Below are 24,906 nucleotides of genomic sequence, written 5' to 3' on the forward strand. Positions count from 1 at the left end.
CACGCGCTCACTTTGAACAGTGGTTGGCGGACATGATAGAAGCTGCTGCGCAACCCATGAGAGTGCAGGCCACACACTCTTCTTTTCATCCCAGTAGCTAAGAGGATCAACATTAGGAGCAGAAGGAACTTCACAGAGGTAAAGTTTGACCATTTCAGCAGCACTACTCTCCTTTCTGCTGCTAGCTCTGTCAGATGGTCCAACTATACTGCCAAGTGCCTCTTCCCAAAACGCAGCTGCTCCACTCAGCTGTGTTGTGCTGCTTGTGGCACTGCTGCTGATGCTGCTGCTAGGGGTAGCAGACCACATCATCTCTTCCTCCTCCTGCACCTCACCCTCCTCGGACAGCATTCCCATTTTACGCTGCCAGTCACGCACCTTGTTGACCAATTGCTCCCGGTAGCTACTGAGAACATTGAATTTCAAAGCTAGCTTTCCCTTAATTCTTGGATCACAAAGGCACGCTAGCATCATTTCGGGACTCTCTTCCATTCGCTTGCGAAGGTGTACTTTTAGCAGATCCTTCAGCTTCCTGACTATGGCTGCTACGTCAGGATGTAGAGTGCCACCTTGAACAGCCTCACGGTTTCCAAGGAACACATCCATCTTGCTGCCTAGATGGGAGAACACTGGGATTACCTGGGCCAGACTGGCAGTGTTTGAGCTTAAATTTTCTGTGGCATCCCTGAATGGTTTAAGGACTGCCACTAGCTGGGCGATCACTGTCCAATCCTCCCTATTCAATGGAGAGGTAATCCCAATATTGTGCTCTGAGGCAAGATTATGGATTGCCCTCTGCTGCTCCAAAATCCTCTCTAGCATGTCTAACGTGGAGTTCCACCGTGTACTGACATCCTGACGTAGGCAGTGTACGGGAAGACCTGACCTCTCTTGCTCTTCCCTCAAAAGTTGGCTAGCCTTAACACTATGGTGAAAGTGCCCAGCGATCTTTCTGCAGCGGGACAGAACTACTGCTGCCACATTAGTTCCTTCTGACATTGCTGCCTTCACTACAAGATGGATGATGTGGGCTGCACAGCGCACACCAACAATATGACCATCTCGCAGCGCTTTCACCATATTGGCACCTCCGTCAGTTACCACAAAACCAACTTCAACATTGGTGCCCGCCTCTGCTCCCACCCAAAGGCTAAACATTTTCCTAATCGCATGCAGAATATTTTGGGAGGTGTGCTTTTCATCCATCACTTCTGCATGGAGAAGGAATGATCGGTAGCCTGCTGCAGCAACTTCCTTAGACACACCGGGCTGCCACCAGTGTGCTGTCAAAGAAAGAAAGGCATGCTGGGCGCTAGGTGCACTCCACAAATCTGTAGTGAAATGAACACACTGACCAGCAGCCTTGGAAAGCTCCTCTTTCACTGCTGCAACACAGGACCGATACAGCGAGGGGACAATGTTCCTGCTGAAAGTGGAACGTGACGGAACTGTGTATTGTGGAGCCACAGCCGCCATCAATTGTTTGAAAGGCTCCCCTTCAATCATGGAGAAGGATGCCCCTCCAACAGCAATGAACTGACCAATAAGTCGCGTTACTTTATTGGCCTGCTGTTTGGGCATCGTTCTCTTGGAGTGGAATGCCCCAAATTCTTCCAGGGTGGGCTGGGCATGCAGTGCTCCAACCTGCCTTGGTCTCTGGCTGCCAGCACTAGTTGCTGCTGCTGCTGCTGCTGCTGCTATTGGCTCAGAAGAAGAAGCTGTTGGGGTTTTTCCACGGCCACCAGCTATGCTGCCTGCACTAAGTTTTACCTCTGCATCTTTCCCCAATAGCACAGCGTTGTGTTGAGTGCTGAGGTGATGCTTCATGCTAGCACTGGTAAAATGGCCAGACACTTTCCCTCTGCTTATTAGCTTCCCACAATGTTTGCACTTTCCATAGCGCCCTTCTTCAACATTTTCAAAGTGCTCCCAAATTGGGGCGCGCATAGCCTTGGAGTGTGCCTTGGGTGCTGCTCTTACTGCTCGGGGTGGATGAACAGAGGCAGAACTAGTGGTGGTGGGACTGGTGGTAACAGTACTGGCCATAGTGGGACTGCTAATTGCTTTAGATTTGCTAGGTTTTGCTGCTGCTGCTGGTGGTGGTGATGGTGATGATCGTAGCGGAGAAGGTGGAGGCTCAGGGGAAAATTGTGCACTAGTCATTTGGACACTGCTCCCTGAGGAATCTGATTCCTGACCACTCATCTCCTCTACTTCCTCTGGCTCATAGTCTAGCTCTTCATTAGCCAGATCGAATGGAATTCCTGCTAGGCTGGAGCTAAGACTGATATCGTCGTGAGACTCGTGACTAGTAGTAGTGCGAGCAGGAAGAATAGACTCTGCACTTGGCCTCTCAGTCTCAGGCTCCTCTGCTACCTCGCTAGGTGGAGTTCCACTATGTGTAGCCCTCTCTCTAACTGTCTTTACAAAAATTTTGTAAGGACTTGGTGGCTTGCTAGAGGTACTAGGAGGACATGGCGTGGCGGTACCAGTGGGAACAGTAGGCGCAGCACTAGTGGTGGTAGAGGCGGGGGTGGTGGTGGTGGTGGTTTTCCCTACAAAGGAATGAGATCGCTTTGGTTTGGGACCCCTCTGAGTCTTGCTGCTAATTTGGCTCTGCTTGGTACCTTGCATGCTGCTGGTGGATGGGGAAGATGCTGCTTGGGGCAAAAGGCACTTCTTTTTAGTCACTGGGCTGGTACTACTTGTGCTACCCTTTAACTTTGAACGTGCTTCTGGTGCTTTAGGCTTTCCGTAAAAAACCATAGAGCTTGTGGGCCTAGCCGCACTACTACTGCCTGCTTTTGGTGCCTTTCCTTTACTTGATGATCCTTCAAGCAATGCTTCCCCAAATGATAAGCGAGAGCTTGGCCTACTTGGCCGACTAGACTGACGCAAAGGCTGCATCTTAGAGCTGGTGGTGGTGCTGGTGGTGGTGCTGGTGGTGGTGGTGGTGGTGGTAGATGGAGCTTGTCCCTCCTTAGTCCCAAAAGGAGGATCCATTTCAAATTTTGTGTTGTGTGTGTAGTGTAGTGTAGTGTAGTGTAGTGTAGTGTTTAAAAAACTATAAAAAAAAAAATAAAAAAATAAAAATAAAAAAAAGGAAAAACGAATTAAAGACAAAAAAATTAGAGGAAGTTCTCTTCAGTGCTACTGCTTAAAAAGTAAAACTATGCACTACTGCACTGTGCTGTGTGCAATCTGCCAAAATCCTAAAGTTATTGAAATTATTAACTCAAGATTAACTATTTAATAACTAGCAGTATTTTATTTTTAATTTGAATTTACACGGGCCTAAGAGCTTAGCCTACCACTATGCTAGCCTAAAGCTATATTTCCTTACTATAAGTCTACCTCTAGGCAGACGCTCTCAAACCCACTAAGCTAAAGTGAGGTTAAATCAGATTCAGTATATGATTTATTAATTAATATTAAGTTATATAATATTAATAGATTAGAACTAATTTACTTATATATTATGTATTATAGATAGAAGAATATAGATTATGAATTAGAATTTAGAATTAGAATTACTTATATTATAGATTATGAATTAGAATATTATTATTTATAATATATTATAGATTAAGATTAAAGAAGATTAGAATTATTTTAGTACTACAGCTAGTAGCTTGAAGCTTTGCTTAGTACAGCTCGTCACAGTCAATTTTTCTTGAAAAGAATTAGAAATAAAATAAAATGTCACAGCAAAACGGTTATCTTCACTGCTTGCTGCACTCACTAGCCCAACAAGTTCACTTCACTGATGGACTGAGGTGAGCAAAACACTAAGGGTACTTTTAATAAAATTGAAATAAAATGTAAAATAAATGAGAAAATCTTTGCAAAACAGTTAACGTCACTGCTTGCTGATCAAAAAAAAACACAGCACTTATGCGGCTGCACTCACTAGCCCAACAAGTTCACTTCACTGATGGACTGAGGTGAGCAAAACAAATGAAATAAAATGAAAGATTAATTAAGAAAAATTGACTTGGTCTCTTACTGTTGCTAAAACAAAGCACAAACTATAGAGCTGCAGCACCAGTACTAATAAGATTAGCTGAACTATACGCTAGTAGTAATTAATTAATATTATTACTTTTATTTATAGCTAATTTAATTAACTATTAAGATAAGAAAGAATTAGAGAATTATTGATATTACTGATTTTAGATTAGACACTAGTAGATGTTCTGAATGTCTACAGTACACTCTACACTAGTATACTATTACTAACTATAACTGACAAATATATATATAATTTTATAATGAATTCAATTATTAATTATATTAATTAATATTACTGATTTTAAATTAGACACTAGTAGATGAATGTCTACAGTACACTCTACACTAGTATACTATAGTATATATATATATATGACTGACAAATATATATATATATATATAATATTATAATGAACTATTAAATTATAGATTCTATTAAATTGTAATTTATAAATTCTATTTAATTTATTTAAGCAGGACAGGCAATAGGCACTAGTGCCAGCCCAGGGCAAGGGCACCCCAGTGCCACTGAGGCACTGGGTGCACTGTCAACTCAACAGCACTTACACTAAAGTTGATGACAAATTAATTTAAAAAAAATTAAATTAATCAAATTATTATTATTAAATATATTAATTAAGTAGCACTGAAGTGAGGATGAAGTACACAGTGAGAAATGGCAGGCTAAGGCTTACCAGTCTCACACAGAACAGAACAATCTCTCTCTGTAACGCTCGGATGCAGCACAGCAGTGTTGCCAAAGCAGTCACAGCGAAAAATGAATGGATCTCTCAGGCAAGCTCTGGTCTTATAAAGGCGCCTTCAGAATTCAAAAAACAGCAGCACAGGCATTGGACGAGACCCTTAGCGTTACGTCACAAGAGTGAGCTGATTGGACAGACGAGGATCAGCTCACTCCTGTTTGAAATTTTGGCGGTTGCGCGGCAAAAACGAAGACGATCACGAAGAATCTTCGATTCTTCGTGATTGTGAGTCTTCGTCTTCGCCTACGGTTTGCCGGCACTGTATTCTGTTCTACGTTCCTTCGGAACGAACAAAAAAACGGCCTCTTCGTGCTCGTTTTCATGTTCGCCCGAAGACGAATGCACAAGTCTATTATTTATCACATTTAAATCTTTCAGATCAACCAACTAAATTTAATATAGGACAAAGACAACATGAGTAATAATCATTTCATTTATTTAAGTTAATGAGTTAATCAAAACTTACATCAGCCATGTGAAAAAAACACCTGCCCCCCCTGAGTCTAATAACTGGGTGTGCCACCTCAGCGGCAACAACTGCAATCAAGTGGAAATTAGACTGTTAAATTGCTGTGGATAAATTATTGCCCACTCTTCTTGGCAGAATTGTTTTAATTCGGTTATGTTGGAGGGTTATGAGCATGAATTGCATTTTTTAGATCATGTCATAACTAATTGTGGTCATTGTCCTGCTGCATAACCCTACTGCACGTGAGCTTTGGGTCATGAACCAATGACTTGACACTCTCCTTCAGGATTTTCAGGTAAAGAGCAAAAGTCATGAATCCATCAATTATGGCAAGTAGCCCAGGTACTGAATCAGCAAAGCAGCCCGACCTCCACACTACCACCACCGTGTTTGACTATTAGTATGACGTTCTTAGCTTTATGACAGATGTAAAGGGACCCATGTCTTCCAAAAAAAATTTGACTCAACAGTCCACAGAATATTATCCCAAAAGTCTTGGGGGTCATCAAGATGTTTTTGGGAAATGTGAGATGAGTCTTTGTGTAAGGCACCTACCTGGCAGATGCTGGGAGGTTCCGCTCTGTCCTCCCGGCAGAAACGCCGGCACCATTCCCTGCTACATGAAGCAGCCGCTCACACGCGCGGCCGCTTCATGAATATTTATGCGGCTGACCGCCGCCTGGATTCCGCCGCGTCGCTATGGCGACGGTGGACGCGGTTACGTCAGAGACGCCGGGGAACGCCTCCCCGGGCTATTTAAACGTCTCTCACACATCCACCGGTGCTCAGTTGTACTGGTGCTTCCGTGCTTATTGAGCCCCCTCCTGTGTTACATTATTGTTTGTGTTACTTCTGGTATCTTGACCCTGGTCTGCTCAACGGCTATCGTGAACTTCTGGTATCCTGACCCTGGCTATCCTAACGACTCTGAGTACCTCTGGCATCCTGACCCCGGTCTGCTAAACGGCTATTGTATATTTCTGGCATCCTGACCTCGGCTATCCTTACGGCTCCTGTGTACTTCTGGCATCCTGACCCCGGCTATCCTAACGACTCTGAGAACCTCCGGTATCCTGACCCTGGTCTGCTTAATGGCTCCGTCCAGATCACTCGTGCTTACAGCTACACTGCCAAGTGTCCTGTTATCCTCCTCAGGCCCCTTGTGCGTGTCCTGTACTGAGCAAGCGTGTTCCTTTCCTGCATCCTGGATTCCTTCCGGTAAGACGATCCTCACAGAACAACTGAGCCACGACATGGAATCCGCAGGAATTGCTGACGCTCTCTCGGCTCTCACGGGACAAATTGCCACCCTTACTCGTTCTCTTCAAGACCTCCAAACTAGCCATGCACACATGCAGCATCAACTCCATGAACTTCAGACAAATCTACCTACCTCTGGGGAATCCCCTTCTGGAACGGCTCCGCCCCCGGTGATGGAGGAAATTGGTGCTACTGCTCCTGAACCTAAGGTGCCTTTACCTGAACGTTTCTCTGGGGACAGAACTCGTTATCGCACCTTCATGACCTCCTGCCAGATCCTGTTTTCACTACAACCCAGAACGTATGCCTCTGACCATGTTAAGGTACGAACTGTGATCTCCTTACTTTCTGGTGAACCCCAACTCTGGGCCCATCATTTGCTTCACACTAATAACGCCGTCCTGAATTCCTGGGCTGATTTCAGTCATGCTATGGATACTCTGTTTGACGACCCACTTCGTTCCACCTCTGCACAAGCAGCCATACGTGCGTTACGCCAAGGCAAGAGACCTGTGGAGGAATACGTCACAGAATTCCGGAGCCTGGCTTTTGAAAGCAATTGGAATGAACCAGCACTTCTGGATCAATTCCGTCTGGGTCTATCCGAGAGCTTAAAGGATGAACTGGCCCGTGTGGGCATCCCCGATTCGTTAGAGGACTTAATATATCTGGTCATTCAGCTGGATCGCAGATTGCGGGAAAGACGCCTGGAGCGCGCTGCCTCATCCGTTACTACCCCGAGGCGTCACTTTCCTCCTGCTGTACCGGCAATCCAACCTCCAGCAACCATGCCCGCGGAAGAACCGATGCAGATCGGATTGGCCCGTGGCCCATTGTCTGAAACAGAAAAAGCCCGCCGCAGGAGGAACAATCTGTGCCTCTACTGTGGGCAACCCGGGCATCTGATCTACTCCTGTCCTCGACGCCCTCCTAAGGGTAAGCCCACACACACTAAAGTTTGCTTGAGTTCATTTCCTAAAGGCGGGTCCCCTCACCTATCCATCCCTTTGTTTTTGCAGTGGACCAGTAATTCTACTACAGTGTCTGCCATCGTTGACTCCGGTGCCAGTAGCTGCTTTATGGATCAAGACTTTGCCAAGCAACTGCACATACCAACATTGACCAAAGCAGCTCCAATACATATCCAAGTAGTAGATGGCGCTCCGCTATCTTCTGGACCCATCACCCAAGAAACACCAAGACTCCAGGTACTACTAGGAAATAATCATATGGAACATCTGAACTTTGACTTGATCCCATCACCTATGTTCCCAATTATTCTTGGACTATCCTGGCTGAGGCTTCATAATCCTACGATAAACTGGGCCACGGGCACCCTCTCTTTCCAATCTTTTTTTTGACGTACTCGTTGTCTCTCCGATCGCCAATCACTCCTGCTACTCCCTGGCGATTCATCCTCTCCTCCGGTCCTACGTCTCCCCAAGCAATATGCAGAATTCAGTGACGTGTTTGATAAGAAGGGAGCCGACTCTCTTCCTCCCCAAAGGACTTATGATTGTCCTATCGATCTTCTCCCAGGAGCTCCAATTCCCTTTGGCAGAATATTTCCGCTGTCGGAACCTGAATTACGTTATCTCAAAGACTATATCCAAGAAAATTTAGCCAAGGGTTTTATTCGTCCGTCTACCTCCCCCGCCGGTGCTGGAATCTTTTTTGTAGAAAAAAAAGATGGCAGCTTACGCCCTTGCATTGACTATCGTGAACTAAATAAAATCACTATAAAGAACAGATATCCGTTGCCTCTTATTCCCGAACTTCTGGACCGACTGAAAGATGCACGCATCTTCACTAAAATTGATCTCCGGGGGGCCTACAATCTCGTTCGCATACGGGAGGGAGACGAGTGGAAGACCGCTTTTCGAAGTCGCTACGGACACTTTGAGTACCTCGTAATGCCTGTTGGGTTATGCAATGCCCCCGCGACGTTTCAACATTTCCTAAATGACGTGTTCCGGGACTACCTTGACATCTTCCTGGTAGTCTATTTGGATGACATCCTCATCTTCTCATCAACTCTGTCTTAACACCGGGACCAGGTTAAAATGGTCCTCAAACGCCTACGTTCACATCACCTCTATGCTAAGCTAGAGAAAAGCCAATTTGAATCCTCCCGGGTAGAGTTCCTGGGGTTCATTATCACGCCGGGAAATCTACAAATGGATCCTAAGAAAGTGTCAGCAATACTGGAATGGCCGATACCCTCTGATAAAAAAGCGATCCAACGCTTCATCGGCTTCGCGAATTACTATCGCAAATTCATTCGAAATTTCTCTCATGTTATCGCACCCATCACGAGACTTACTTGCCAGTCCTCTCGTTTCGCATGGACATCTGACGCTCAGAAGGCTTTTGACATCCTGAAACAGTATTTCACCACGGCTCCTATTCTCATCCAACCCAACGTTGCTGAACCCTTTTATGTGGAGGTAGACGCTTCGGATGTAGCTGTAGGGGCAATCTTGTCCCAGAGACATGGAGAAAAACAGAGTCTACACCCAGTAGCCTATTACTCTCGCAAACTCACCCCTTCAGAAATGAACTACAGTGTGGGGGATAGAGAATTGTTGGCCATCAAACAGGCACTGGAGGCTTGGCGTCATCTTCTTGAAGGTACCATACACCCCGTGACGGTTTATACCGACCACCGGAACCTCGAGTATCTCCGTTCTGCACGTAGGTTGTGCCCGAGACAGGCAAGGTGGGCTCTCTTCTTTACAAGGTTTAACCTACACATCACCTACCGCCCTGGATCCCGAAATATTAAAGCAGATGCCTTGTCCCGAATACCAGTTACATCAGATCACCCTAAGAGCCAGTCTGATACCATTCTTCCATCTAACTTATTTCTCACTCACCAACCACCTCTTATGGACTACATCCGTACTTCATCCCGTGGCGTGCCAATCCCAAGAACACATCCCCCTATCCGTCGTACCAGGGACCTTCTCTACTATCGTAAAATGATATTTGTACCACGTCCGGCCCGTCTAAGGGTACTACAAACCTGTCATGACTCCCTCCTTTCTGGACATGGGGGTATTAAGAAGACCCTGGATCTCGTTCGACGTCATTTTTGGTGGCCTTCACTGGACCGAGACGTTACCTCGTTTGTCCGCTCATGTACCACCTGTGCCCGAACCAAGACCACACGCAGGAAACCTGCAGGCCTCCTCCGCCCGTTACCTATTCCGTCGGTTCCTTGGTCAAAGATTTCTATGGACTTTATTGTAGATCTACCACCCTCAAAGAAACACGACACAATAATGGTGGTGGTAGACAGATTTACTAAAATGGCACATTTTATTCCCACCATCGGTATTCCCTCAGCAGCAACCACGGCAACCTTGTTCCTGAATACAGTTTTTCGGCTTCATGGATTACCACAGACCATCACTTCGGACCGGGGGGTACAATTCACATCACGCTTCTGGAAGATCTTCTGTCGGAATCTGCACATTCGTCCCACGCTGTCCACGGCCTTTCATCCTCAGACCAACGGTCAGACAGAACGTTTAAACCAAATATTGGAACAATATTTGAGATGTTATACCACTCACCTGATTGGCTCCAGTTCCTCCCTTCTGCGGAATTTACCTACAACAATCAAAAACAACGTTCCATACAAATGTCACCATTTTTTGCAAACTACGGCTACCATCCTACCATGATTCCGGGCCTACCCACCGGACCTACGGTCCCTGGAATTACGGACCGAATCACCGCCCTCACCAGACAATTTGAACCCTGAAACAAAACCTGATCAAGGCTCGTAAAACATACAAGTTATATGCAGATCGTCACAGATCCAGCCCACCTACCTACCGCTGCGGTGACAAGGTCTGGTTGTCCACAAGTAACCTGCGCCTGCAGGTGCCATCGAAAAAATTAGGACCTAAATTTATCGGTCCTTATGTCATCACAAGGATCATCAATCCAGTGACAGTGCAGCTGAAACTGCCCGCTTCTTGTCGAATCCATCCCGTGTTCCATGTGTCTCTAGTTAAGCCATGGGTAGCCAACCCTTTTCCTGATCGCGTACCTCCTCCGCCTGCTCCCGTTGTCATCGATGGGGTTGAGGAGTATGTGGTACAAAAGATTGTTGATTCCAGGATCCATCGTGGGCACTTGGAATATCTGATACACTGGAAGGGGTATAGCCCAGAAGAAAGAACCTGGGAACCGGCAGATCAGGTGCATGCCCCTGTCTGTGTTCGCAGATTCCACAGGTTGCATCCTCTCAAGCCGGGTTCTCCACGCCCCCAGAGGTCGCGTCTTGTGGGGGGATCCTGTAAGGCACCTACCTGGCAGATGCTGGGAGGTTCCGCTCTGTCCTCCCGGCAGAAACGCCGGCACCATTCCCTGCAACATGAAGCAGCCGCTCACACGCGCGGCCGCTTCATGAATATTTATGCGGCTGACCGCCGCCTGGATTCCGCCGCGTCGCTATGGCGACGGTGGACGCGGTTACGTCAGAGACGCCGGGGAACGCCTCCCCGGGCTATTTAAACGTCTCTCACACATCCACCGGTGCTCAGTTGTACTGGTGCTTCCGTGCTTATTGAGCCCCCTCCTGTGTTACATTATTGTTTGTGTTACTTCTGGTATCTTGACCCTGGTCTGCTCATCGTCTATCGTGAACTTCTGGTATCCTGACCCTGGCTATCCTAACGACTCTGAGTACCTCTGGCATCCTGACCCCGGTCTGCTAAACGGCTATTGTATATTTCTGGCATCCTGACCTCGGCTATCCTTACGGCTCCTGTGTACTTCTGGCATCCTGACCCCGGCTATCCTAACGACTCTGAGAACCTCCGGTATCCTGACCCTGGTCTGCTTAACGGCTCCGTCCAGATCACTCGTGCTTACAGCTACACTGCCAAGTGTCCTGTTATCCTCCTCAGGCCCCTTGTGCGTGTCCTGTACTGAGCAAGCGTGTTCCTTTCCTGCATCCTGGATTCCTTCCGGTAAGACGATCCTCACACTTTGTGTTCTTTTTGGTCAGCAGTGGTTTTCACCTTCCAGCTTCCCCATGGATGCCATGTATTTTTTTATTGTGGAATCATGAACAATGACCTCAACTGATGCATGTGAAGCCTGCAATTCTTTACATGATGATCTGGGATTTTTTTTGTGACCTCCTGAATGAGTTGTTGATGCACTGGAAGGATGCAAGTCTCGGGAAGGTTCACGGCTTTTCCTAAATTTTCTTTGTTTTTAATGGTTCTCATCTTGGTTCGATGGAGTCCCAGGGACTTCAAGAGAAATGAGAATGTAACCAGACTGATCCATAACTTTGTTTCTCGTTTGTGCTTGCATTTATTTAAATCGCGACATCATAGTTACATAGTTCATAAGGTTGAAAAAAGACCTTAGTCCATCAAGTTCAGCCCTTCTACCTAACCTTCCTATTCTTGATCCAAAAGAAGGCAAAAAAAAAACTAATTAAGCTACTTCGAATTCTGCCATCAGGGGAAAAAAATTCCTTCTTGACTCCAAGAGGCAATCGGATTTCTCCTTGGATCAAGAAGCTCTAAAATATTAATGCTATTCTATTTATATCCCTGTGTGTCATGCCTTTCTAAGAAAATATTGAGGCCCCTTTTGAAGGTATCTAATGTATTGGATAACACCACCTCCCTTGGAAGTGAATTCCATACCTTTATTGTCCTCACTGTGAAGAATCCCTTCCTTTGTCGTCTATGAAACTTGCGCTCTTCCAGTCTCAGAGGGTGACCTCTTGTTCTTTGTATATTTCTGTTAACGAAAAGGTCACTGAAGAGCTCTTTATATTGGCCCAGCATATATTTATATAATGTATTTATATGATTTGTATAATCATATCCCCTCTGAGACGCCGTTTTTCTAGCGCATATAATTTTAACTTTTTTTGTCTCTCTTCATAACTAGTATCTCCCAATCCCCTTATTAATTTCGTAGCCCTCCTTTGCATTTTTTCTAATTCCATAATGTCTTTTTTAAGGACCGGTGCCCAGAATTGTACCGCATATTCAAGGTGAGGTCTTACCGATGATCTGTAAAGAGGCAAGATGATATCCTCCTCCCTTGAATCAATACCTCTTTTTATGCATGCCAAAACCTTATTGCCCTCGCAGCTGCTTGCTGGCATTGTCTGTTGTCAACCGTTATTCCTAAATCCTTCTCATTGGTAGTTTCCCCCAAGGATATTCCATTTAAAGAATAAGTTACGTTTTTAGTATTTTTATCATAATGCATAACTTTGCATTTCTCTATATTCAACCTCATCTGCCACTTGCACGCCCAGTCCCCAACTCTGTCTAAATCTTCCTGCAAAGAAAAAACATCAAGATTAGTCTGAATTACCCGGCCTAATTTTGTGTCATCTGTGTGCTGCTTTTTGAGACCTTTTAGCCTGCTTTGCGAGACAGGTTCTATGTAATTGATGTTTTAATTCAACAGGGATGGCAGTAATCATGCCTGGGTGTGCCTAGTGAGACCAAGCTCAATCATCAATAAAATCTGGTTAACTGGTCGATTAAGTAACTAAGGGGGCAATTACTTTTTTCACATAGGGTCAGGGAGGGTTGGATTGCTTTTTTACTTATCTAAATGAAATCATAATTTACTTGGGTTGTCTCTGTCTAATATTAAAATTGGTTTGATGATCTGAAACATTTAATTGTGATAAATCTGCAAAAATAGAAGAAATTAGGAAGGCGACTAAATGCCCTGTACGAGGACACCAACGCAATAAAATAAATAAATAAATACCTTTATCGTTTTTGTCCTGCATGTTGGATTTCTTCCTCTAGCTTCGTTACTTATTCCTAATGACATTGATATTGACCAGACATCATCCTTATAGTAACAAAAGAGAACACATTATAGGCCCAGCTGCACTGGAATTCTGAGCAATCTCCTGGAATTTTCAGCAAAGGGCTGCTTCTGTCATTACAGTGTTTTCTGCTGGATAGATATATGTCCATCCATCTCAGGATAGAGCCAAGCTTTCCAGAGTGTATTATATAGAAACAGTGGTGACTCTAGAAACAATATATAGGGGGGGCACACAAGATACCACAGTCAAACTGGGGGGGCATTAATAATTTCCACCATTAAATCATACCACTGAAAAAACACACATATATATATATATATTCCCAAAAGTAATGTGCTATGGAATTATACTTTTGTTATTGGCCAATACAATACTTGTACATTCGACATGGGAAGCCTGAAGCCACAATTTAGTACGACTAATCCTTGAAATCCTTTAAACAACACAATACCTTAACTTTTGCACTAAATGATTTCAGGGCCTAATATTAGATCCTGCTGCTGATATATATAAATATTAGATCCTGCTGCTGATATATATATATATATTAGCCCCTGCTGCCCATATATATTAATATTAGCCCCAGTTGCCGATATATATATTTATATTAGTTAGGGCTGCAACAACGAATCGATAAAATCGATAATAATCGATTATGAAAATCGTTGTCAACGATTTTCATAATCGATTAGTTGAATCGATTTTTATCGATTTATAAAATTATGTTTTTCAGAGCAAACGCTCTGAAAAACTCCCGTCCTTCTATAATCCGATCTCAAATAGAGATCGGATTATAACTGTAGAATCCAGACCCCCCGCAAAGCTGCAGGAGACCTGGATCCTCTCTGCCACCCGGTGAGGGTCTGTGCAAAACGCGCAGACATCCTCCGCTTCTCCCCTTCCGCTTCTCCCCTCCACTTCCGCCGGGCTTCTATTACTGAACCCGGCGTCACGTGACCTTCCGGTGCGGCTTCCATCATGGAAGCCCCAACGGAAGCGGAGGGGAGAAGCGGCTGTCTGCGCGCATCGCACAGACCCCTACCGGCTGCCGGAGAGGATCAAGGTCCCGCTGCAGCGCCTGCTGGGGATTTGGATTTTAGTGCGCGATGTGCACTGTGTACTGCCACTTCCACCTGCCCCACCAGGGGTTAATATATCAACAGAAGAAAAACAGGACAAGTAAGCAGCACTGGGTAAGTATTATCTTTATTTTTATGCTCATTTGCCCTGTGTTTCTTCTGTTGATATATTAACCCCTGGTGGGGCAGGTAGAATTTTTGCGGGATCTATTAATTATGTGCATTTGTGTTTGTTTGTTTTTTATGTCTAGAATATTTGATTTATTGTCCATATATTTATATATATTTATATTGTATTGTGTATTTTTTTTGTCTATATTTAATAAATATAAATATAAAAAAACAATTTTAGTGATGTCAGTTTTTCTTATATCGGGGGGGCATAAGACATATCAGGGGGCACAGTGGCATAAAGGGGCTATAAGGCATATCAGGGGGGACAGTGGCATAAAGGGGCTATAAGGTGTATCAGGGGGGACAGTGGCATAAAGGGGCTATAAGGCGTATCAGGGGGCACAGTGGCTTGAAGGCGCTATAAGGCATATCAGGGGGCACAGTGGCATCTCAGTGGCATATAGGGGTAAAAGGCATATCGGGCATGGTGGCATATCAAGGGTAAAGGCATATAGGGGGCTATAAGGCATATCAGGAGGGCACAGTGGCATATCGGGGCACTGTGGCATATATATGGGGCTATAAGGCATATCAGGGGACAAAGTGGCATATCAGTGGCATATAGGGGGCTATAAGGCATATCAGGAGGGGTATAATGCATATCAGGGGGCACAGTGGCATATTAGGGGACAAAGTGGCATATCAGTGGCATATAGGGGGCTATAAGGCATATCAGGAGGGGTATAATGCATATCAGGGGACAGAGTGGCATATAGGAGGTATCCCCTTATACCTCCTATATGCCACTCTGTCCCCTGATATGCCTTATACCCCTCCTGATATGCATTTCTGGGACAGAGAGGCAAGCTGGGGGTGAGATGTGCATAACTGGGCAAAAATAGTTTACATGAATATTTACTAGTAAAGCTTTTTTTGGTATTTTTTGAGTTCTTGTTAAAATATAGCTTTAATTATTATTTTTTTTTTTTTTTACCCGATTAATCGATTAATCGAAAAAATAATCGGCCAACTAATCGATTATGAAAATAATCGTTAGTTGCAGCCCTAATATTAGTCCCTGCTGCCGATAGCAGGTATAGATCAACACATTAACACACAAACCCAGCTTTGCATGTATAGATCAATTGTAATTCACTTGTGATCTCAGCACTGAAGGTATATATCAAATAAACTGAAACAGACATACAAATCCTGTATTTGCCCGTATACAATAATAATATATGAAATGTAGCATTGCAGGTATAGATCAAATAAATACATAGAAACAGCATTGCAGGTATTAATCAACTGAACAAGACATACAAACCCTGTATTTGCAGGTATACATAAATAATGTATGGAAACATAGCATAGCAGATATGGATCTACAGAAGAACACACAAACCCAGCTTTGCAGGTACAGATCAATTGGAATTCACATAAAAACACGGCATTAAAGGTATATTTAAAACCCCTAAATTACAGGGATAGATCACAGGTTGCACACCCCAACCACGCTGCCCACATAGAACCTGGTCAGCACCCAGATAACACACATAAGATTTGCCATCTTTGTCCCATATACACCCTGCCTGTGGCATCTTGGTCCCCAAGGCTCAAACATCCTGCTAGTGCCATCTTTGCCCTTACACAATTATACATCTATGATACACACAAACACATTAACTCATGCTCTCCCTCATTCAGACAGTTCATCCACATATTAACTCATGCTCTCCCTCATTCAGACAACTCATCCACATATTAACTCATGCTCTCCCTCATTCAGACAATTCATCCACATATTAACTCATGTTCTCCCTCATTCAGGCAATTTATCCATTTTAAGAAACTACACCCCTTGGAGCTTCAAATGAGGGGCTACATGTATTTCTAGGACAAAAGTTGAGTGCACAAATAATGATGGAATATGTCGCTTTGGCTAGAAAATATGTTTTTTCTAACCATAGCGACATGTTCATTTTTGTCTTGCGCACTCCAGGTTTGTACTAGAAACACATGCAGCCCCTCATTTGATGCGCCAAGGGATGTCGTTTTTGCAAATGTGTACTTTTTGTGCCATAATTTAACTTCCTACGTGAGCAGTAATGCCACGTCAAGACTTCAACCCTAATTACTGATCATTCACACGCCTTTCATATCTCCATTCACTCGCAGAAGCACACACCATTCTTTCCCATTACAATCCCAAAGAAATGATGGTAAAGGGAGAAAAAAAAATCACTTTTACAGCAAAAATAACTTTTGCAGTAAAAATGCAAGGCGCTCCAGGGATGAGATGGTTACTCACGTACCGCACGGGCTAAATGGCTGATTTTAATAATATTTGCAGTTCATCAGGATTTCAAAAATTGCCTCCCTCTACCGTTGGCTAAATTTAACCCCATGATCAAAGGCATAATAGGATTTAAAATTAGTATCGGCCATTTTTAAAAAGGGAATGTAACTTTTTATAGCTATATGATCACTGTGGTAACATTGGCTACCACAGTGATCATTAAGCTAGAATACTTAAACTTTTTTTTTTTTTAAAGTTAAACTACTTTATGTTTAAATAATTTAATTTGGGGGTCTCTAGGCAATTTTGATCTTTTTTTATCTGCCTTTAGAGAGACCCCCAAATCCATTTTTTTTCCAAATTCCATTTTATTTTTTTACAAGCTATATACCGTTGGAAAGGTGAGGCGATTACCTTTCCAACGGTATATGTTGGGGGTATGTAGCTGCTTAGATGCCTGAGATACAGGCATCTAAGCAGCATGCCCCCATACCTCTTTAACTGACAATTGTCAGTTGTTAATAAAGTTGCGCGGTGACATCATCGCGTCATTGTGAGAGATGGCACCGGGCGGATCGGGTGGCCCCGGTGATGCCCTTCAGTTTTGAGGGGCAAATCGCCTGGGTAGGTGGTGATGGAGGTCCACAGACCTCCATCAAGGTAAGGTAGTGCTAGTGACGGCAAGGTGCCGTCGTTAGCACCTGACTGGGACTGTCCTGGGTGGTTACAAATTCGGCGGGGGGGCAAGGAATAACCAATTGCCCCCCCTTGCCCCCCTGTAGCGACGCCAATAGAAACCCTTCACATAGCTTGGGGCCAAAGTCACCATCTGGTTTTGGGCCACCTCCCCAGACAAGCCGTGAGGGCACTGACAAGCCATTTGGGGACAAAGGGATCATCAAAGGTTCGTGGGAGACTGGCGACGTCTCTATCAGTGATGGATAGGGTGACCACATTTTATTTCTGCCATTCAAGGACACAGTTTGAAGCAGATGAGATTACATAAATGGGTGTATCATATATATATATATATATATATATATATATATATAGACAATTAACCCCCTCCATTACCAGACATGAGCAGTTCAAATTAACCCCCTCCATTACAAGACATGAGCAGTCTGACAATTAACCCTCTCCATTACTGGACATCAGCAGTTTCAGTCAGTTAAACTCCTCTATTATCAGACATTAGACACAGTCACATACACACAGTGTGTACCTGGTGCTGGCTGTAGCTTATGCTGAGCTCCGTCTGGAGGAACTCCGCCAATCAGGAGTCTAGAAGTCTCTCCTTATTGGCGGAGACCTCCTTCACCATAGTGAGGGCTTCTCCTCCAGCTGAACTAGTGGTGCAGTGCAGAGCTTTTGGGGTTTTTGTTTTTTAATGGCAGTGACAGCCGTGCCCCTTACAACTCTAATAGTTGTACCCACCTGATGGTGGCCCTGCTTGGAACATGCTGGTGGGAAGGCCATCATCATAACAGGAAAAAAATAACTTTTTTAAAAGTGCGTGAATGCAAAGCTTAAGGTCATCAGCAAAGAGCTCTAATACCATATTTAAAATTTAAGACACAAATTTTTTTTTTTTAAATATTAAATTGGATCTCTAATCAGTGAAATGTCATGTGACATTTATGTATTCCAGCCTTAAACCTTTCAAGGTGTGAAAAATTACAAAAAGAGAAAGAAGAGCTGGAAATCAAATTTGATAATGAAGTGAGGAAGCTTGAATGCCGACAACAAGAAGACCTTCAATCACTAAAGGATCGTTTACAGTTGCAATACATTGAAGAAATTGAGTGTTTACGGAAGGAACAAAACATCGAACTTAAACGGATTCAATCTCAGCATCAGGAGCAGGTCAGTTATAAGTTGGGTGCCTGCCCTCTGTTTAAGGTGGCAGTCCTTGAGGTTTGTTCACTAAATGGTGAGTTTGCAGGGAGCCAAAGTGTACAAAAATCCTTTTTATTTTCTAACAATCAGTATTAATTCCAAATTCATATTCATAGATACACAAGTTTGGGTTTTTTTGCAGTTTTAAAAAACACCCTTCAATTTAATTTGGTTGTTGAACAAAATCTCTAGCACAGGGGCTTCCAACATGCGGCCTGCGGGCCAAATGCGGCCCGCGGGACCTCGAGGTGCGGCCCGCGTGAGATCGGCAGCCAGGATCACAAGAGCCCTGCTGCTTACTTGTGGGAGGGTCCATTCTCTGCTCCAGTCCTACCTCCTCTGTGGGGAGAACGAGGGAGGCCGCGCCCCCTGCTGAAGTCTGTGCAGGTAAGGGGGTGGGGGAGTGTGTTTGAATGAGTATGCCTGATTGAGGGAATGAATCTGTGAATGAATGAATTTGTGTGTGTGTGATAGCATGGATGTGTAAGTGCTGGAACCTAGGCATGATGGGACTGTGATTGCTGTTAACAATCCCACTCCTATCATGCCAAGTCAGCCAGTATATGCTGAAACCTGGCTAGCTGCCCCCTTGTGTATTGATGCGGCCAGCAGTATGGGGTCTGCACTTACAGCCACCCTGTACCAGCATGTACTGGCTGACTTGGGATGATAGGAGTGTGATTGCTGTTAGCAGATTGCTGTTAGCTGTTAGCAATCACAGTCCCATCATGCCTAGGTTCCAGTATTTACTGGTTGGCTGGGTATAAAAAGAGTGTGTTTGCTGTTAGCAATCACACTCCTATCATGCCAAGTCAGCCAGTACATGCTGAAACCTGGCTAGCTGTCCCCCTTGTGTATTGATGCTGCCAGCAGTATGGGGTCTGCACTTACAGCCACCCTGCTCCAGCATGTACTGTCTGACTTGGGATGATAGGAGTGTGATTGCTAACAGATAACAGCAATCTGCTAACAGCAATCACAGTACCATCATGCCTAGGTTCCAGCATTTACTGGTTGCCTGGGTATAAAAAGAGTGTGTTTGCTGTTAGCAATCAGACTCCTATCATGCCAAGTCATATTGTTGATTTTTTTGTGTGCAATTGTGGTGTGTTACTTTTAATAAAAGCATGGTTACACACTAAAATTGGACAAAAAATACAATGCCCAGCCAACCAGTACATGCTGGAATCTGGGAATGCCTGAGATTGCTGTTAACATAATATATATTTTTTTGTACAATTTTGGTGTGTCACTTACTTTTATTAAAAGTGTGTGGGGGGTCATTTTCAGTTTCGGCTAAGTGAACCCTGAATTTTCGGTTTTGGTCCAGAATTTTCATTTTAGTCCATCGCTAAAATAAATAGAACTATTTTATTTTTACTTATACAGAATCCTGCATTTGTAGTCACAAAACGTCCTAGGTCCAGAAATCAGTGAGAGGAAAAGTAAAGGTTTTGTGTCATTTAATTTATTTTAATCTGCATATCTTATTAAAGGCCATATTTTCTCACAGTGAAAAATGAGTGCGGCCTGCGCACGTATACAATTCTGATGAAGTGGCCCACTGCAGAAAAAACTTGGACGCCCCTGCTCTAGCACTTTCAGATGAAAGTTTGCCTTACTGCTACTGTCTACATACTGATCAGAATTGTACTTTGCTTACTAGGTTCCTGACTATCGTAGATTGCTGTCTGCCCTGAATTTTGATTTTGTGACTATTATTTTGCTTAAACCTTGCATATTTGGTGTCCTTTTGATTCCTGATTTGTGCCTGCCTCCTGACCACCAGTTATTGCTGTCTCTCTTGATCTATACCAGTGTGCCCCACCTGCCCTTACTTTACCTTCAGGTCCTTCATTATCTTTGGCTGTTCTATATTTGGCCTCTAGAGGGCATCCAGTCTCTCTACTGCAGTGATTATCCTCACCTGTGTCTGCCACACATCCTGTGTCTGCTACACCCATCTATGGATAATGTCACCCAGCCCTTAAAAATCTTACTTTAATACTGGTTTAGAAGATATATCTTAAGGTATATTCACATGTTCTTTTAATACGTTGTCTTTCACACAGATTGAATACCTAACTGTAAATCAAGAGGCCACCCTGTCAGAGCTAAAACATACTCACACTGCTGTCATTGATTTGATGCATGATGACCATAAGAGACTGGTTCACGGTAAAACCTTTTTTCTTGGACTTTATTATGTATAGATTGATATGTTCTTTTTTCTGTACATGAGCTATTGGTTAATTCTTTTTTTGGACATTCTGATGCAGAAAATCTTATCATCTTTAGCTAAAGATATTCATCTAGACACCGAGACATTTCATTTTAAGATATGGAAAAACAACCTTTTAAGGTTTTAACATAGGTAACAATGTATATTTGGTTATATTTTTGTACTTGTTTTCTCAAGCTATAAGCGCATCAAGCCCTCTAGTGGTATATTGTGTAATTGCAATTCATATTAAAAAAAGCAATTAACATAATAACTAGCACACTATTGAAATCACAGTTGGGTTGATTCACCAATGAGTTGAGTGTTCCGTCAAGTTAAGTACTGCAGTCACATGAGTTCAATGTGAACTTTCATATCGTCTCCTGTAACTTACAACATCAACAAACCTCCCTGTGACATTTTTTTTACCATACTTGCTAGATTATAAGAACGTTGGAACGTTTGTCCAACTTGTGCGAGTTTGTTGCAGCACTTGCAGTTTTCAGCAAAATTTCCATTGGGGTCTACAACCCTTACAACACAATCTCCACTACACATGAACATGATTACACATCACACATGGGATAATCAAGTGGAACATGTTTCATTGTTCACATGCACTAAATACTTGTCTCACAATATTTTATGGCAAACCTAAACGTGGCCAAATTACATACATAATATTTTCTTATTTTAAGAACTGAAAGAAAGTCATGAATATGAACTGAAACTGCTTGAAGACAGTTTTGAAAAACTACGATTGTCATTACAGGTAAATATGTATGAAGATTTTTTACTATGTGAAAACGATTTACAGTATTAATGTTAGCCTTGTGCAGTATTTGGTGAGTGATTGGCAACATTGGAGGTTATGTGTAATGTTGTGTAGAGCTACAGGCAGTGCAGTCACCATAGAAACCAACTGAATGGTTCCACTGACTGCTCAAAATTTTCCATGCTCTATTATACTGTCTCTGTATGCATGCTGTCTATTGTATTTGTGGAAACTAACTTAATGTAACATTATACATTATAACTTGTCCTTCAATAAGGGAACTCTTAGAGGAGCCACAAGAACCATGAACTTTAGGAAGGCAAAGTTTGATAAACTAAGAGAAGCCCTTAACACTGTAAATTGGGAAAATGTCCTCAAAAACAAGAGTACAGACACTCAATGGGAGATTTTTAAGGATATCTTAAATTCTCACTGTGAAAGGTACATACCGTATGGGAATAAAAGAGTCAGGAACAAGAGAAAACCAATGTGGATAAATAAAAATGTAAAGGGGGTAATAAATGGCAAAAAAAAGGCATTTAAGCTACTAAAACAGGAAGGCAGTGAGGAAGCACTAAAAAGCTATCGGGAAAAAAATAAAATATGTAAAAATCAGATAAAAGCAGCAAAAGTGGAGACAGAAAGACTCATTGCCAAAGAGAGTAAGACAAACCCCAAAATGTTCTTTAACTATATAAATAGTAAAAAGGTTAAAAAGGAAAGCGTTGGCCCCTTAAAAAGTAATGAGGGAGAAGTTATAGACGGGGATCAGGAAAAAGCTAATCTATTAAATATATTCTTCTCTGCTGTATTCACAGAGGAAAATGAAATGCCAGGTAATATACAGCAGGATGAGATAACTGCCCCAGTACATGTCGCCTGTCTAACCCAGGAAGAAGTGCAGTGCCGCCTAAAAAAAATCAAAATAGACAAATCACCAGGTCCAGATGGCATTCACCCCCGCGTTCTAAGGGAGTTAAGTAATGTAATAGACAGACCCCTATTTCTAATATTCAAGGACTCTATAGTGACAGGGTCTGTTCCCCAGGACTGGCGCATAGCAAATGTTGTGCCAATATTCAAAAAGGGGACAAAAAGTGACCCGGGGAATTATAGGCCTGTTAGTTTAACTTCTGTTGTGTGTAAACTGTTTGAGGGTTTCCTAAGAGATGCTATTTTGGAGTATCTCAATGAAAATAAGTGTATGACTCCATATCAGCATGGGTTTACAAGGGATCGGTCCTGTCAAACTAACCTGATCAGCTTTTATGAGGAGGTGAGCTCAAGACTGGATCGGGGTGAATCGCTGGATGTCGTATATCTTGATTTTTCCAAAGCATTTGATACGGTGCCACATAAAAGGCTGGTACATAAAATGAGAATGCTTGGGCTGGGGGAGAATGTGTGTATGTGGGTAAGTAACTGGCTCAGTGATAGGAAACAGAGGGTGGTTATTAATGGTACATACTCTGAGTGGGTTACTGTTGCTAGTGGGGTACCACAGGGGTCAGTTTTGGGTCCTATTCTTTTTAATATATTTATTAATGACCTTGTAGAGGGATTGTATAGTAAAGTATCAATCTTTGCAGACGATACTAAGCTCTGTAACGTGGTTAACACAATAGAGGACAGTGCACGATTACAAATGGATCTGCATAGGTTGGAGGCTTGGGCTGGGATGTGGCAGATGAGGTTCAACACAGATAAATGTAAGGTTATGCACATGGGGAAGAAAAATCCAGGCTGGGAATATGTATTAAATGGGAAAACACTGGGGACGACTGACATGGAAAAGGACTTAGGAGTTTTAGTTAACAGTAAATTTACCTGTAGCGACCAGTGTCAGGCAGCTGCTGCTAAGGCAAATAAAATCATGGGGTGCATCAAAAGGGGCATAGATGCCCACGACAAGGAAATAATTCTACCACTGTACAAGTCACTAGTCAGACCACACATGGAATACTGTGTACAGTACTGGGCACCAGTGTACAAGAAAGATATAGTGGAGCTGGAGAGGGTTCAAAGACGGGCAACCAGAGTAATAAGGGGAATGGGAGGACTACAGTACCCAGAAAGATTATCAGAATTAGGGTTATTTAGTTTGGAAAAAAGACGGCTTAGGGGGGATTTAATAACTATGTAAAAATATATAAGGGGACAGTACAGAGATCACTCCCAGGACCTATTTATACCCAGGACTGTATCTATAACAAGGGGACATCCTCTATGGTTGGAGGAAAGAAGGTTTCTACACCAGCACAGACGGGGGTTCTTTACAGTAAGAGCGGTGAGATTATGGAACTCTCTGCCAGAGGAAGTGGTAATGGTAAACTCAATAAAAGAGTTCAAAAGGAGCCTGGACGTGTTTCTTGAAAGCAATAATATTACAAGTTATGGATATTAGATTAATAGGGACAGAACGTTGATCCAGGGATTTATTCTGATTGCCATATTTGGAGTCGGGAAGGAATTTTCCCCCTGGTATGGGGCAATTGGCATCTGCTTCATAAGGGTTTTTTTGCCTTCCTCTGGATCAACATAGTAGGGACACAATATGTATATAGGTTGAACTTGATGGACTTTGGTCTTTTTTCAGCCTTATGAACTATGTTACTATGTTAACATAGAAGTCGGTGGGACTACTGAAAACACTTTCATCGTTTGACTCACAGAGCACTTGCTCAACCCTTTGGGACTATTATCTATAAGTAAACCCTTCACTAAAGGGTTGACATGAGAGTTTACCTTGACTTCAGTGTACATTAAAGATGGCTATCCCCAGTGTGCTTGTACTGAAGGAAAGGGTTGGCTGGCCCTGTCTAGTTAAATCAGTGAGATTTTCTCCTAAATTCTCCTGATTTTGAATAAATTTTGATGAAAAAAAACAGTGTTGGGCCTTCATAATTAATGAAACTGAAGGAGCTGAGGTCTATAATGTTTTGTAAACCCCCCCAACTGTCCTTATGAGGGCCTTAACAAATTTATATAGATGAAAGCATTCAGGATTTGATCCGGATGCTCCAATTATGGCAGTTGACTGCTGGGTCTCCAGGATTTTTGGATCTGATCCTTTCAACCCTGATTCTATCCTTTCCTACCTCAACCCTGCCTTTTCCACTTTTTTTATGGTTCTGCCGAAGCTCGTAGCTGATTAAGTCTGGTGTGTTTGCTGCATGT

At 43.3% G+C, this 24,906-nt stretch overlaps 1 protein-coding gene across 1 annotated transcript in view; it reads left to right on the top strand.

Moving 5' to 3' along the window:
- LOC149288989 (microtubule-associated tumor suppressor candidate 2-like) overlaps window positions 1-24,906 on the top strand; it is a 146,532-nt gene that overhangs the window by 115,826 nt on the left and 5,800 nt on the right. The window contains exons 9-11 of the mRNA XM_089491221.1: window positions 18,486-18,700; window positions 20,806-20,911; window positions 21,653-21,726. Of these exons, the coding sequence (XP_089347347.1) occupies window positions 18,486-18,700; window positions 20,806-20,911; window positions 21,653-21,726 (395 nt within the window). The remainder of the gene's footprint in view (window positions 1-18,485; window positions 18,701-20,805; window positions 20,912-21,652; window positions 21,727-24,906) is intronic.

This window comes from Sceloporus occidentalis, unplaced genomic scaffold (genome assembly GCF_023333645.1).
Source record: "Sceloporus occidentalis isolate IW3139 unplaced genomic scaffold, rSceOcc1.0.p SCAF_49, whole genome shotgun sequence".
Taxonomy (NCBI): Eukaryota; Metazoa; Chordata; class Lepidosauria; order Squamata; family Phrynosomatidae; genus Sceloporus; species Sceloporus occidentalis.